A 16,321-nucleotide genomic window follows, 5' to 3' on the forward strand; every position below is an offset into this window, starting at 1 on the left:
CTCTCTCTCTCTCCTGCTCTTTAGTGACCAATGGGTTACTAAAGTACATGCATTCTAGAAAAGTACTATCAGCACTTTTCTTGCTTGATTTAAGACATGTCCATTCTAATGGCCCTCGGGGTGGTAGTGAGATGTACAGAATCTGCTGCTATTTATCTTCTCATCCATCTTCTTTGTTATCCCCATCTTCGCTGAACCCCAAAGTGCTGTCCCAGTGTGTATATAGTATATTTTTAACAAATGTGAAGCACATCAGAGCCTGTGACTGTTAATCTTGTTCCACTGAAAAGCCAGTTTCATTAAAGCAGTGCTAGTGCCCTATAGGAGCGTAAAGAAATAACCAGCAAGAGGAACCTAAACCAGCAGGTTTACAAAGCACCAGGAAAGTTCCTGCCTCGCCTCAGGCGTAACGGGGATCTGCTCTGTTCTGTGGCATTTGCTGGAGATAGGATGGTGACTGGTAACAAGGAGGCCGTGGCGTCTCCATGATGATTGTGGAGGAAGTGAGGCTTTTGCGATCTTTTTTCATGATGTGTCTTCTCTGCCAACGACAGAGTAAGACTTCTACCTGCTCTCTGAAGAAGCTGGTGGTCAAGGTGTACAGGATGGGGTTCAAGGCGCTATTGATGGGAAGGATGAAGATGACAACCCAGCTAGAGATGGTGCCTAAAGGAAAACATATTTATATGCATTGATTATTCTATGAAATAAGAAAAAGGGTTCAAACAGTAGATCACTGATGTGTGGCAGCTGTTAAAGTAATGCAAACAGTATTACTTACCAGGTATCCCCACCTCCAATAGAGAGAGGACTTTCACCAAAAATATGGGAATCCAGCAGAGGGCATCAGAGAACACTATGAAGAAGAATCTGTTGGCCACAGCCACGTCTCTGTGCAGGTTGCTCCTCAGGTCTGTGGCATTGATGCCAGTTTTATAGATGGAGTAGAACATGCTGGAGTAGGAGAAGGCGATCACCAGGAATGCCACCAGGTTTAGACCTAAAGAAATACACATGCTATTCACACACATAAATGCAGTGGATATTCAGATCCTTTACTTTAGTGAAAGTACCAATATACAAATGTAAAAAGCATTACAAGTAAACATCCTGCATTCAAAATCCTACTTAATTAAAAGTACTATTAAAAGCATTATTATAAAAAATATACTGAAGTCCACATTCTCCAGATAAAAAACACTTCCACTGATATATTAGAATAAATTACACTGTTAAATTGTTAATACTGATACATCAATGATTAAGCAACATTTTAATGCTGCAGCTGGTCGAGGTCGAGCCTGTTTTAATTTACATCATACCAGCCCTGTGGTTCTCAGCCTAAGGGTAGAGCCTTCTGCTGCTGTGAGATTATTAATGTTTCAGAGAAAGTAAAACAAACATCTACTTCACATATTTGTATTGTTCTATGGACATCTTGTGGCATAATGAATAATGTTACGTCTTGGTGCCTCAAGGAATTGTATAAATGAAACCACCTGAGAAATTTATTCAGCACTGTTGCCAGACTTCCGCTGGCCTCAGTGAGAACATTGGGTTATACGAGCCCAGACTAATCATGCATTGCTGATCGAGCCGTGGTGTGTGCTGTGGAATAGCCAAATCTAACACGCAATGCTGTTCCCTGTCCTGTTAGTTGGTTGGTAAACCGCAACATTCCCCTAAGTGTCTCATATATGTTTTCTATATTTTCTTTGAATAGAAAATATAAGCAATGTCAAATCCAGATGCACCATCTGCTCTTCAGGTTCTGAATGATGAATCCCACTTGTGAGGTGTGTGGTGATTGTTTATTATTGATGAAATGCGCCCTAAACACTATATAAAGGCTGATGTGTTTGTTTGTTCTTCAAACGCTTTCTGATGAGATCAGATTTATCTTGAAACAGACAAGATGAAAAAATGAAGCTGCATCATATTCAGCCATCCATCCTTCCAAAAATAATAACAATATAGAGAGTCTTAGTTTTCATGTCTCCATGATGAGCAAGAGATTGGTTCATTGGCTTTAAAGTAATATTAATATTACATTAATATTTTTCACCGACAACAAACACAAAAAAAAAGCTGCGAACAAGTTTTTTAATTCATTGCTAAAATCAGCATTCACTTTATAATGAGTATACATTAGAAATATATACTGTATATAAAATAGATTTTTTTTTCCTTCAATTTACCCAGAAATATCCCTGTTGAATATCCTTTGGCGGTAGGTTTTTCTTGCCTGTCAGAGTGCAGGGGAAAGCAGACCCCATTACGTCCATAGTAGTTTCCAAACACATCCTCATTCATCAGGGGCACAGCAGCAATGATGAACCCCAGTAGCCAGATAGAGGCCAGGACCACCTTGCAGTGGGACGACAAACATGCTGTTAGGATTTCGAACAGGGTGCGCTTCAAAGCCCACAATTAAAAAAAGATTTAAGCAAATTCCAATCAGACTTACATCAAGAACAAAAGAGCATTACTAGCCGATGGTTATACAGTCATATTAGGATGAAAATGCTTTGCTGTTTGAGTGAGCTCTCAAAGATTCCCCCAAAACAAATAAACATTATATTGATCTTAGTTAAAACAACAATAACGCAATTATAGCACATAAAGAGGAGGCTGGGGTGGTGGAGCTGCAGCAGCAAAAAGGCTTTTGCACGAGTATATTCGCAGAGTAATGGTGAAAAGTGTTTAAATGGCAAAGCTGTGTTTCTAGTCAGCCGTGAGTGAGGCAGTGATTGAGAAGAATCAATGAAAAAGCTATATTATTATACTGTTGTTTTTATTTTGTTTACTTTTTTTAATATTTTCGTAAAATAGATTTGCAATTTTTATGTGGTTATCAAAACAACATTTGAATTAATGTTAAGTGAACTTCGGTGAACCAATAATTACTCTAGTAATAAGTACTAATTTAACTTTGACAGTAAAAGTGTCAAAGTAACAGCTGTTTTGATGACAATCTTCTTGAATGTTTTAATCTCAATCTTGATAACTAATTCCTACTGAGGGGTGAGTCGACTGGCAGCATGAATCTGTGGCTTATTTGTAATTATTGCATTGTCATTTATACTGAGGTCTACAGTCTAAAATTAAAAATGGCTTTGCGAACTCCCTGTGACCCAAAGCTGAAAGAATTGACGCGTTAAACATGCTTTTCTGAAGCTCTACTTGGCTGCTATCGATCTGCTCTGCGATTAGAACAGTTCTAAACGTAGCAAAGGCTACAAGGGGTTTCACAATAAACGCACTGGCTGAGCATTAAGCAGAATAATAATAATAATAATTATTTTATTTGTATTGCACTTTTCAAGCTGGAAGCACAACGTGCTTTGCATTTACAACAGACAATTACCAACAACAGCAAAATACAAGCACAAGTATTGCAGATCAATCATTCAAAAGCATACACGGTACTGCAGGTGCAACTATTAAAATAAACTTAAAATCAAGTGGTTGCACAACACAGATATATATATATATATAAATGAATAGCTCATCATAATAGCTTGTTCTTTTAAATATAAGCACATATAAATATTTATATTTATATAAAATTTATATAAATATAAACACAAGACATCAAATCTATTGATTTTAAACCATAGGTTGAATTATTAGTTTACGCCACACTGTGAAATGTGAAGACACTCAGCAGTCCTTATTTCAGTATGAGTATTATAAAGTAGCTCACCACAGTTTGAAGTTTTCCCGGGCGCAGGTTGCTGAAGGGGAAGACAATGACCAGGAACTTCTCCAGAGTCAGGTAGGTCAGGAGGAGAACAGACACCTGAGGGAAAACATTCAGGACCGTGATTTCGTCATAAACCACTTGCAGTGACATTTCTGACGAACATTTTACAGCGCATACCATAAACTTGGAGACTGGCTTGAAGAATGCTTAAAACATGCTTCAGATTACCATTAATAACACAATTAATAACATCAATCTGCTTTATTGTTGTCACAGATCACAGAGCAATGTGTGCTGGGCTTATTGAAAACTCTTCCTGGTTTGTGCATTCAAGTGCTTTTGTTAAAGCCAATTGAGACTTGAGAGTCAGCGACTGGAAGACATTTCTTCATTGCAAAATTAACTTTACCTGATAAACAACCTTCATCTTAAGTTTGCGTTCAGTGTTTCTTTCCAAAACACACTGTGTGTCCATAAAGTCCTTCCACAGAAAACATTTGCAATCACGTGATCCACATTCCTACCATTGGTTTTATAGTATTTATTTTATTACAGTTGGTGGCTTTAATGTGCAAAGAATTGTGGCAACAAAAGCAAACATGGATTCAAACCATGCAATTTAAAATATGAAACAGGACAGGGCTCACATGTGCCGGGAACGGGTGGACCAAAGAACAAGTTCATAGCTCCATTATTTATATTTTTAATCATGTTTCATTGACGATTCCATACATTTTTACCCGATTTTGAGCCTGTTTAAGGGTCCCCCCATGATACCTGTTTTTTTGTTTTATGAGAAGTTCTATAGGGTAAAATAAAAGAATAGTACTTCAAGTTGCCTTGTATTGTTGTATTTTGATATATTTTGATGAGAAGTATTTTTGATCAGGTACAATATATCGGGTAAAATATACCCAACGTTAGTGATGGTGTTACTATTTGTAACGTTAGTGTTCTAGGGTTAAACAAGGTTAACTTCACAGAGCAGATTAGCGCGCACGTGTGTGTGTGTGTGTGTGTGTGTGTGTGTGTGTGTGTGTGTCTATAACAAGTTACCTCTGAGGAGAGCATGGCCAGGAAGCCAATGGTCCGACACTCAACGCTCTCCATCCAGAGCAGGGCGTTACGATTGTATTGTCCACGGAATTTCATATCAAACACTCCAATGAAAAACAGGTACACACCCATGAGGCAGTCTGCACCTGAAGAGATAAAGACAAGCATGAGTCCATTTACGGAGAGAGGTGCCCTGCGTGGGTTTGTTAGAGGAGTCCATCTGTCAGCTGCTGGCACTGCAGACCCAACGGTTCTCACTAAAAGACACACCAACAATATTTCTACTCTTCCGGGTTGGCAAGAGAGATCACTCACTCACTCACTAGGTGAGTCACTGCGTTCATTAAGACGTGACTTGATGCTTCAACTGCTTTTTAAAACACAACATGGATGAAAATTACAAGAAAACACATTTTGCCCTTCAAAAAATAAATGTTTTATCTTGAATAAAGATGAGAGAGCTGAGAGAACGGAGTAAAGCCCGGGGGATGAACAGAATGCAGAGGGAAGAGAAGCAAAGTGAGAGACAGTCAGAGTGATGGGGATTAATTAAAACTGACTGAGAGTATAAAACTAAGACAGAGGGGAGAGGAAACAAATGGTGCTCAAGAAGGGAGGCGTCAATCAAAAGAAAGTACGTGGACTTTTGTGAATTCTTTTGTGGAAAATTGTTTAAAAGCACCTCCATCCTTATTAAATACTTGAAGATTTAAGTCTTTTGAAGTGTCTGTCATTGATTTATAAACAAGGCCTCTGTGCTTCATGCATTCTTTTTGTTGGAATATGAATTCTTCTTGCTGGGTATTTTGAAACCAACTCTAAGCCTTGTTAAAGCTGAATTTGTCCGTATTTTTTAAAGTTTAAACTTAACCAAGATAGTACAAATGAAACTTAAATGTATATCACGGAGAGTCATTATACAGTAGTGGACAGGAAGCCTGAAGATATCTGCATTTACTGTAAGATCATTCTGGGTTTTGTTAGATGTTATCTTCATTAATCTTATTCAAAAGATGCATTACTCCAGGTTTTTACAAATGTATATAATGATGTAGGTGAGATGTGGGTTCCCTGTTAATATAAAACAGCAAACCCACATCTTCCCCCATTTTATTGTATACTTCTCTATACAATTAAAAGATTCACTGTGACAATATATGTTGGATAAAAAACACAGAAAATCAAAATTTACTGCATGCAAGCCGTAACTATGAAGATCAAGATAATTACTGTCATCTCAAAGAACCTATTAATAATAATTATACTGCAGCTAAGGATTGATGAGTGATATTAATTCATGCAATCACGACTGCTGAAGCTCACAACCTCAAAGCCTCATCAAGGCTTCTGTTTCCTGCAAATTGTCTTCTCTGAGGTTCGATGTACATATAGGATTTCACAGGATCTTGATCACATGTAGAATTTAATTTAATGTATTAATTCAGGATGTTCTACATTCATTATTACAAATGAAATCTTCAGCTGCATGAGGACGAGCTCACTCTGCTGCCTGTGCAGTAGTGTGACCACTGCTTACGAAGACAGGCCGAGATGTCCTCAAATCACCTAATCCGTTTTTTCCAGGCTGGATTATTGTAAAGTTACAGAAACGCCAAGAACTTGCACAGCTACTTTTTTTAATGACATACAAACATTGGTTGATCTCTCACCAGGCTGCACTTTTATTCCCTTTTAAACACCATTAGATCCTAACTACTGTTTGAGCTACTGAAGGCTGAAGTCCACCTACCGGGGTTCATGGCTTAGTGCTTTCCCTTTGATATTTAAGTATTCGCCTCCAGACCTGATTATCAGTCTGAACTGCGAAAAAGTTTTGACCTCATCATTTGCTGAATGAAATAAAATGTATAGATGTGAGCAGGGATTCAGAGTGGGTTTGGACCCAGGCTACTTTTTCTAAAGAACAGTTTGAAGATTCCCTTTTATAGATCTGCTTTTTTAGTTTCATCCCTGTGATTTTTTTCCACTACTATACTGTTGACTCCTTAGCACCGTTGTTGTTCTAATAAGGTTCACCTCTACCTTTACATGCACAGCTGGATGCTACATTTGCATTTGTATTTCTGTACTTCCGTATTTGCATATAGTATACCTGACAGGATAAAGGTGCGGTTACTCACAGCAAAGGACCTTGATGCAGGCAGCATGCAGGTTGTTCTCTGCTCGTATCAGTGACCTCATGCCGATGACAAAAAGGTTGCCAAAGCAGGTAATAAAGGCCATGACCCAGACAGACACCCGCAGCACCATGTTAGCCAACAGGTCCTCAAAGGAAGAGATGCCATCTGTGTTGGGCTTACAGGACCTGACATGAGGCGCATAGGAGCAGTACTGGAACGTCTTAAAGTAGCTGGCAGAGAGAAGGAGCAAAGAAAAACAGAGGGTAGTAGCAGAAGAAAACGAGTGAGAGAGACAGAGTTAGACGAGCAATGACACATGAGGGGGGAAAAAGATAGTGCAACATCACATCACGTGGGGTTATTCGGTGGTGACAAGATACATGTAAGGATTGCGATACTTGTGTTAGATCGCACGCACATGTGGGAGAGGTTCTTCATCGACAGGAACATCTTAGTCTGAATTTCAGGGATCTCTATCCCCTCCAGCGCCCTACAAAAAACAGATCCTATCTCAGCACTGAACAGGCTGTGTGTGTGTGTGTGTGTGTGTGTGTGTGTGTGTGTGTGTGTGTGTGTGTGTGTGTGTGTGTGTGTGTGTGTGTGTGTGCGCGCGTACTCACAGTGACTGAAGATTTATCAGGTGATTGAAGTGACTGGGGTGAATATGGAGAAGGGGATTGTGGGAAATATTTCTGCAACAAGAAACAGATTACAATGAAGTCAACAAAGCCTGCCTGGGCGATATGTAACATGTGGCTGAATGACAGTAAAATCCAGATGTTCTTGGTCTGTTTTGGCAATAACAACAGGCCTTTGACATACATGTGTTCAATGCTGCTCCACAAAGCATACAGAATGAATTATGTATTTAAGTACTGTCACACTAAAGTTACCCATTGGAGTTATACCTGTATATTAACCTACAATGAAAATACAAAGTACTTAATTTTTTTCGCACTTAGAGTACAACAGCCTTTCTGTTATATTGTTTGCATCAAGGCATTGCTGCATCTGTTTCTGTGCAATTCAAATCTTCTGCGTGTTTCTGAATTAATTCACACCTGATTATTTCTCAAGTTACTTATTTCTCCTATACAATACAATACAATATTATATTATATTATTATTGGTGGATTGCCACCTCAGGGTGGGGACGGGGTCCGAACCCCCTCAGCTGACTCCTATACAATACAATACAATATTATATAATATTATTATTGGTGGATTGCTACCTCCAGGTGGGGTCGGGGTCCGAACCACCTCAGCTGACTCCTATACAATACAATATTTGTTATACGCAGATTGCACCTCCCATTCAGGCTGGTAAAATAAATTTAGATTAGAAAACTTTATTAATCCCCAGTGGGGAAACTCATTTGTCACCAAAAGTCACACAGACAACAACAGACAAAGTTCAGAGTGCACAGCAGACAAGAAACACATTACAAAGAACAAACACCAAAAATGACATATAAGAAAGATGCTAAATCTAAAAACCACAACTAAAGGTATTCTTTAAAAAAATCAAACTGCTGCTGGAACAAAAGACCTTCTGAGTCGTTCAGTAGAACACTTTGGCAATCAGCCTCTAATACTGACTGTTTATACAAGTTAATACTATTTGGGCTTAATGCTATCGCAAAAGCTGCAATTATTATCTTTTCTTTTGCACACACAATCTAACCATCAACCTATTTTGAGCAGGTTATAACCTACTGTTTCAGTCATAATTGGTTCTGATGTTATTGCCATATAACATATAATATATATTGTGTATCCTTGGGCTATGCATCTTCTATAGTGAGGCTATACCGCTCCAATAATATCCTTAATATAACATTCTAAGGTTAAAGTGATGTTTGTCTTTCCACCTAGTGTTATACTTTAAGTGCTTAAAGTGCATACTTAAAGTGACTTCCTGTGTTATTTGTAGTCTATAGAATCGCTCTCTAATATAGCATAGGATGCTACAGACTGTAATCCACCCCAGTCAGCCAGACAGGCAGCTATGCATGCAAAGCTGAGGTGTGTGAGATATTCATTCAGGTTTTAGGAGCAGTGTCCTATAGTCAAGATAAAGAGACACATTCTGAATTTATACAGTGATTAAAATATATTGAGTTTGGGGGACCTCCATCAAGATAATTTCAACTTAAAAATGCAGTTTTACACCATTTTGGACCATTATTAGCTGTAGAAAATATCACAACCTTAATCTGAACATTTGATTCTTCTGGAAATGTTTGCCCTGTAATAACATATTCCGTAGATCAAAAGAAACGATTTAGAAAACGTGTAAATAATGTTACAAAATGTGTAAATAACAGTTCACAAAAAAAGACGTGAACAATGCATCAATAAGTTACAGAAACCTCGTTCTCGTTCCCCTTCCCGGTGCCCTACACGTCGACTCGTCTAAATGCTCGCCGCGTTGTTTTTATGTGGCGTATGACACTGCTGCTGCGCCGCAGGGCCGAAAGAGTGATGGCAGAAAAAAAACTAACGTTCCGTAAATGTAGAAGTGCCGGTACGGCGTTCCTATTGGAATGATGATATATTTGTAAACGTATTCTGGGCATCAGTAGCCTTCATTACAGGACCTGCAATTTGGAGTTTGGCACCTAAACAATTGCTGCACAGCCCAACGAGGTTCCTGGGAATAACATTATTGATGGCTGCAGGTGTTAAATGTCCATCTCAGACAGCCCAATTATCCACTTGGTTGTCCCTATACTTTTGAACTGAAGTTTTCATCTGCTCTATGTTTGGTATTTCTGTTCATGGCTGCTCATCTTTAACGATAGAAGCAGCATTCAGATCCTGAGGCGACAGTTGCAATATCACACTGTAAATACTCTCAAGTGAAGGTCCTGCATTGGAACATTAGTAGTAACTATATGTTTTTTGTTCTTAGTTACTTTCCACCATTGTCTAAATTGGCTAAAATGAGACCTTTTGTATCATAGTTTATAGAGTATGTAGAATTGGCACACAGCTGGACTCAACCTGGTTCTGACCATAAAATGGAAAATGTATATTACTTGTGCTCATTTATTCATCCCAGACACAACACAGAGGACCAATTCTAAATGGGCTTTCAAATGTTTTGGCTTTGCGATTACAACTGAATAACATCTCTGATAGCAAAGTCTACCACAAGACTAAAACTGTATTTGTTCTCCAATACTCAATTTAATTCTCGGAGGTTCTCACCTGTGGGAGGTATTAGCAGTAAAATGAAAAGTTGTTCTCTGAATCCGACCTTAAATCTAGAGATCCTCAAAGTGTTTTTACACGAAATATACCATAATCCCCCATATTCCTTACACGATTACACACACATCTCAGTTACTCACAGTTTAAGCAGGGACTTGGAGAGGCTCTTAAAGGTGTTTTTTGGCAACTTCCTTATCCTGTTGCTGGACAGATTCCTAGATACACCGAGACAGAAAATAATAAAGAAGATGCAAATTCCTTGCATCTTCTCATTCATTTCAAACCCAAATTAATTGTGCAAAGTATTAACCAAAGCATAGATAATTCATTTTTACAGGAGATTAACCGAGGTAAAACATTTGTTTTAATCACTACTATAGCAGAGGATCAAATTGATTGATGATTGAATACTAAGTGATGAAAATAATTTCAGCATTTCTTTCTAAAACTGTAATTTGCAAGGATTAATCAAGAATCAATCTCAGCGAGACAAACCTGCATGGTTTCCCACACAGCTTTCATTGAATCTCCATCCATTACCTTAATTATAAGACAACACCCATACACAGTTTGTATAGACCTATATGTGCATTCTTGCTGGATGCTAATCTATTTCTTATTTACTATTTAGATTAATTTAAAATGTATTTTAAGGTGCCTTTAAAATCAAAATCCTGTATTGTGTTTACATTTTATGCAATTCTGTGATTTTATATTTATCCTCTTATAGTTCATTAATTTGTATTGTTCCAGGCTTAGAATCCTAACTTTTGACATTTAAAATTTAAAATGTAATTTATAATAAATAGCAGAATTTCTTTTTATGATGATAAAGATCCGCTGATGGGAAATGAATTACATTGGATTACATAAGATTCTCAAAACAACATTTCAATTCCCACTGTAACCCAATAACTGCTTAAACTGACCTCTTAAAGTGATTTACTGTCATCTGATACAAACTGAAATAATTATGTAAACAGAATGATAAAGATACAAACAAAGTGGCTGGTACTCACAGTTCAGCCAGTTTCCACAGAGACTGGAACATGTTTTCAGGAATACTTTTGATCCTGTTGTCCATCAGTAATCTGAAAAAGACAGAGCTGCTGTCAGAAACTGTGTGCCAGATCTCATTTGTTGCATTAAACGAATATTAGCCTCCCAATTATCACAATGCACTATCTGTTAACAGTTGATGTGAACTCAAACAGCTCTCAAAAACAGGAGTTTCTGCATTGTTTATGAAACATACAGAGCCACACAGACACATGGCAGATAAATGCCTTGCTCATTCTCCTTGTGAGGCAGAGTGTTTAGTATTCTTATTAAGAGGAAGATAGAGAGGAAGAGAGAGAGAGAGAGAGTAAAACTAACTGAACATTTTAAATTAAAAAAATTCACAGTTCAAATGCAATTAGTTTGACTCGATCATTATTACTATTGCTAACACATAAAACAAAGCTGACCAAACTTTTCATGTTGAAGAAGAATTCAAAAAGTTAATGATGTTTTAAATGTTTGTCTTAGTGTGTTAAGCATGAAACAGAACAATAACATCAAACCTAACTTTTGTCTCTTGATTCCAGAGATATGAGGACAAAACAAAACAAGAACAAAATGGCTGAATAATTGTGTATTGGTATAGTGTGTATGTAATTACACTCAGGAAACCTATTCATGTGTCAGGCAACAGATGAGAATGCAACTAAATTGGAGATTATGTTTTGCGAAAATTCAAAATCCCCCTAAATGAAATGGATGACTCTACACTCCTAAAAGGGTTTGTGTTTCAATCACTTTTGACTTTTATTACATGAAACATTTAAGTGGGATACTCACAGAACTTCAAGGTTGCTGCAGTTCTTCAAGATCGAGTAGTTGAGAGTTTGAATTTGGTTTCCCTCAAGATCCCTGATAGCAGGAAAAAAATGGAGAACATAAGCCTCCTGTAATCTCTGTCTACCATCTATGTTTACCTATGCACACAAGCACAAACACACACATCCATCTGTCTGGTCAATTATTTAGAGTACAGATATCTACTGAATCACACACACAGGTGCACCGTCACAGCAGACTCACAGCCAGTCCAAGGCAGGCATGTGTTGACATAAACTCAGGTGTGGAAGCTGCTGCACCGAGGTGCCCACCATGGATCTGATGATGAGAAGAACAACATGTTATTGCAAATAAGAGATTCAACTCACACACTGCACGAGTTCCCACCGTTACAGAGAGGAGGTGATGCGCAGCTGGAAGGAGCAGCGACCTTAGCTGGAGCTCCCTCCTTAAGTCTGAAATCCTCATCCAATCTTTAAGGCTGAGCAAGCCACCCCATGAAGGAAGCTCCTTTTGGCTGCTTGTATCCACAATTTCATCCATTTGGTCACTACCCAAAGCATAGGTGAGGGTCAGAACAAAGATGGACTGGTAAATGGAGAGCTTTGCCTTTCGGCTCAGCTCCTTCTTCACCATAACGGTCTGGTAAAACGGCAGCATCACCAAACCACCTGTCCATCTCATGCTCCATTTTACCCTCAATCGTGAACAAGACCCGAGATACTTGTACTCCCTTGCTTGGGGCAGTGCCTTCAGCATCTCAGTATGAATCTCCTCCTGGTGCCTTGCTGCCGGGGAGCTTTTGACTAACTCAGTAACCTCTGCAGGGTTATTAATGAGTTTTCCCCTCAAGTCTTCAAACTCTGCCTCCTCAGGGAGAACGTGTTGGTTAGGTTCAGGAGTTCCTCAAAGTGTGTTTTCCACCGCTTGACAATTTCCTCAATCCACCGCCAGAGTTTTCCCCGCTGAACACAGCCTGTGCCAAGCCCTGCTTTCCCTTTCCGAGTTGTCAGCGGTTTGCCAGAACTTCCTTGAGGCCAACCAAAAAGTGTCCATTGCCTCCTCTGACTCCTGCCACAAGGAGGGAAATCTTGCTACAAAGTCAAATTCAGTTTTCAGATTAAAAGCTGTTATTATTATATTATATTGTGATATTTCGGGTGTCAACACTTCAGACAGATGTTGGGAGAGATGAAGCCTTGAGCCTAGTGACAAGGGACTCCACAGTTGAATGGAGAAACCAAATGAGGGACATATGGTCGCTTCTGACTAAGAGTAACTCCCGAAAGGTACAAACGTTCTTTGAAGAGACAGCCAGAGTGAATTTATGAAAGGCTTTTATCTTTTTAACTTTAAATATTAAAAGGACATTTCTTAAAATGGTTACCTGTTGTGGATAGAAAAGCAAACAGATAGTGATTGAGTCAAGTGGAAAGATAAACTGTGGGTTGACAGGTGTGAAGCATCGAGGGACTCTTTCAGTGAACAAAGACCGAGGTAACAATATTGCAATCTCGCTATTGTACAAAGAACCATACTAACTGCCAAGTCACTGAAGCAGAGACTGGATGGAGAGGAGAGAGTTTGTGACAATGACGAGAGATAAGAGAATAAAAGGGAAAGACAGAGACAGAATAGGGACTGTAAGGATGATGCTCTGTTCTAACTCTCAGACTCTGTCAAATAGTCATTTTTTTTGTCTTGGAAGGTACCGAGTGAAATTACCCAGAAGTATCGAAGCATGTTAAGAGCAGGTGGAATTCTCTAAATGCTAAGGAAAGATGCTTCATTGCTTCCTTTCTTATCTCCTTTATGAAAGTAAAGAGATATTGTGTCTGACCATTCATTGTCATGTGCTCCTTGTTTGTGTTTCTTAGTGCCTGTTACCTGGAACCTAGCTGGTGAATATGATTCTGCCTGTTTGGACCTCTGCCTTTTGTGAGAACTTCTGAAATGAACGCAATTAAAGCCTTTTGAGCCTCAATTGATCATAACTGAACATCCAGCATGATATGTGCAAGATTTCCCAAAAATGCCTTCTCGAGCCGCCCCGGAGTTTTTCCAGATGCATGCTTCAAGGCCTAAACAACAAAGTTGTAAGACCTTTCTTTGTAAAGATAATGACCTAAATAATCGAAAGATCACAAGAAAACAAAGCCTTGGGGAATTACCATTGTAACCATGGTGTCCTTCGGTTAAAAAATGTAAACGTGAGAACCTTTATGTCTAAACACCATTGGTTTGGGGCATGCTGGGATTTGCATAAATCTCTGCTTAAGACGTGTGACGCGTTTTTCAAAACCTCCCACGATCACGGAAGCCTCCAGAGTGGAAAAAGTCGAAGCGAGTAGAAGAAAAAAAGCAATCCGGCCGCATTTGGATTTTTCAGGTACTAATATACTACACACAAGGATGTATCATACTTTATTAGATTCATACAATCTCCTTTAGGAAACGTGTGTTGACTTATCTTCCTCTTTCCTTGTACAATAATGGGCGTCGCAGGGCTAAAAAGGTTAAATTGCCAGGAATGATTAACACATAACACCCTTTGTAAGACTCTGCTGACTCCCTTAATTCTTAACACTTTAAGCCCCGTATGGACCTATATAGGTCCTTTTTTAGAAATGTATTTAAACTGTGTAAAACATAAATCGTCAGCAAATTTTGATTTTTTTTGGAGAAAATAGCAAATAAAAGAAAAAATGCATTTCCCTCAGTAAATCCCCACGATTACACGTTTATTGAACACCATAAGTCATATACAAGTGAAATATAAGGTTTGCTACATGAAAAAATTAAAATGTCACAGATGCGCGAAAATATGCGCAAATGTGCCCAAATGCAAATTTTGGAAACCTCGTCTGAATTCTCTTTGTACTTTACCTCTCTGTCTTTGTTCTGCTTCACTTTTTTCAAGTGAAAACATTGCAGAGAGACTGTTCACATATTGTGCTATGATTTGGGAGAGCCTCAGGGCTTAGTGAAGCATCATTTCAAGGAGATAATCATCCTAAAAGTGCTTTTTTTAATAGGCGGACCTGAAACTTCTATTTTTTCTGTGTTTCAATCTTTATTTACTCTTAGCCAGCAACATATATACTAATATTTAGACATCTGACCAAAAGCTCACAAGGGTTGCCTTTATTATAACACCAGAATTATTCAAATAGCCCTAATAGTGGTTGCAGAGATACACCCTTTTTAGTTTGGGTATGCTATTTCGAGCTAAATCCTAAAAAAATGCGATAGAGCTCACCTTCATAATTCAAAGACATTACTGAGCATGACATTATGTGTGTCTTCATAGAGTACAACTAAACAGATATTTGACAATAATGAAAGCTCTTTATCTCCTCTGGTGGAAAATGAGACCTGTGGGATTGCCAACATCTTTAAAAGGCATGGATCTTTGTGGTCTGAATAAAATGATAACTTCACATATTGAGTTCTTCAGCTGAGCAATTATTCTAAATAGTAGGCGCTGGTTTTATATACTGTACATCATCTGTAATCATACTGTACTGTATATGGCCAACTGATATCCAATGATCAGTTTTTCTCATCTGAGACTCAGCAAATGTTGGAATCACTTTGAGATCAGAAACCATGCAGTCAACACTGAAACAGAAGATTTTTTAAAAGAAAACCATGCAACTCACAAGAACATGAGAGACTGGAGCCCGATGAAAGTGTCCTGGGACAAGCTGCTTAGCGGGTTATGATCCAACACCCTGGCACAAAGAAACATTGTTACGTATTGTTATTAAAACAATAACTCAACATTTTGGGGAATACGCTTAATGGCCTTCTTACCAAGAACTAGCCAAGATTATCAATACCACACTCATGTCTGTACGCTAAATATGCATCTAGCATGGTTTTACCTGGGAGCATAAAGACAGGAAACGGGCAGGAAAAGCTAAAGAAGCTCAGAAATCTTCCTACCAGCGCCTCTAAATTTGATCAATGAACACGTATCTTGTTAGGTACAGGCTCTAGTTTAACAGTTAGCATATACGTAGACATGAGAGTGGAATCAATATAAGACTTGAACTTCCCAAAATGTCACTATCACCAAACACTTACTGGAGACCTATATTATATACCAACTATGTATTTTCTGACGGTTACTTCTTCTCTAGCTGGCTTGTAGCTAACAATCATATCAGTGCAAACAGTGCAAACTACGGCAGACGTGCTGACAGAGCTAACAGTGTTTACCTAAAGGGGGAACCAGAGAGCTACGCCTCAGCGCCGAGTGCGTCTGTCTGGACGGCATCATCAGTTGTAAGCGCCGTATGAAAGCAGCGCAGAGCAACCAGTGCGGCACGCTCACATGCATGAACATGCACTTAAA

At 38.7% G+C, this 16,321-nt stretch overlaps 1 protein-coding gene across 1 annotated transcript in view; it reads right to left on the minus strand.

Moving 5' to 3' along the window:
- Positions 1–400: 400 nt before the first annotated feature.
- The window catches only part of rxfp2a (relaxin family peptide receptor 2a), a gene marked incomplete at both ends in the record, with an annotated part of 39,818 nt that continues 23,897 nt past the window's right edge, over positions 401–16,321 (minus strand). Inside the window, 13 exons of the mRNA XM_079237407.1 lie at positions 401–666; positions 782–1,000; positions 2,199–2,367; positions 3,707–3,802; positions 4,763–4,908; positions 6,904–7,133; positions 7,322–7,393; positions 7,524–7,595; positions 10,260–10,334; positions 11,139–11,210; positions 11,962–12,033; positions 12,205–12,279; positions 15,624–15,695. Coding sequence (XP_079093533.1) covers positions 401–666; positions 782–1,000; positions 2,199–2,367; positions 3,707–3,802; positions 4,763–4,908; positions 6,904–7,133; positions 7,322–7,393; positions 7,524–7,595; positions 10,260–10,334; positions 11,139–11,210; positions 11,962–12,033; positions 12,205–12,279; positions 15,624–15,695 — 1,636 coding nt within the window. The remainder of the gene's footprint in view (positions 667–781; positions 1,001–2,198; positions 2,368–3,706; positions 3,803–4,762; positions 4,909–6,903; positions 7,134–7,321; positions 7,394–7,523; positions 7,596–10,259; positions 10,335–11,138; positions 11,211–11,961; positions 12,034–12,204; positions 12,280–15,623; positions 15,696–16,321) is intronic.

This window comes from Taurulus bubalis (genome assembly GCF_910589615.1).
Source record: "Taurulus bubalis genome assembly, chromosome: 2".
Taxonomy (NCBI): Eukaryota; Metazoa; Chordata; class Actinopteri; order Perciformes; family Cottidae; genus Taurulus; species Taurulus bubalis.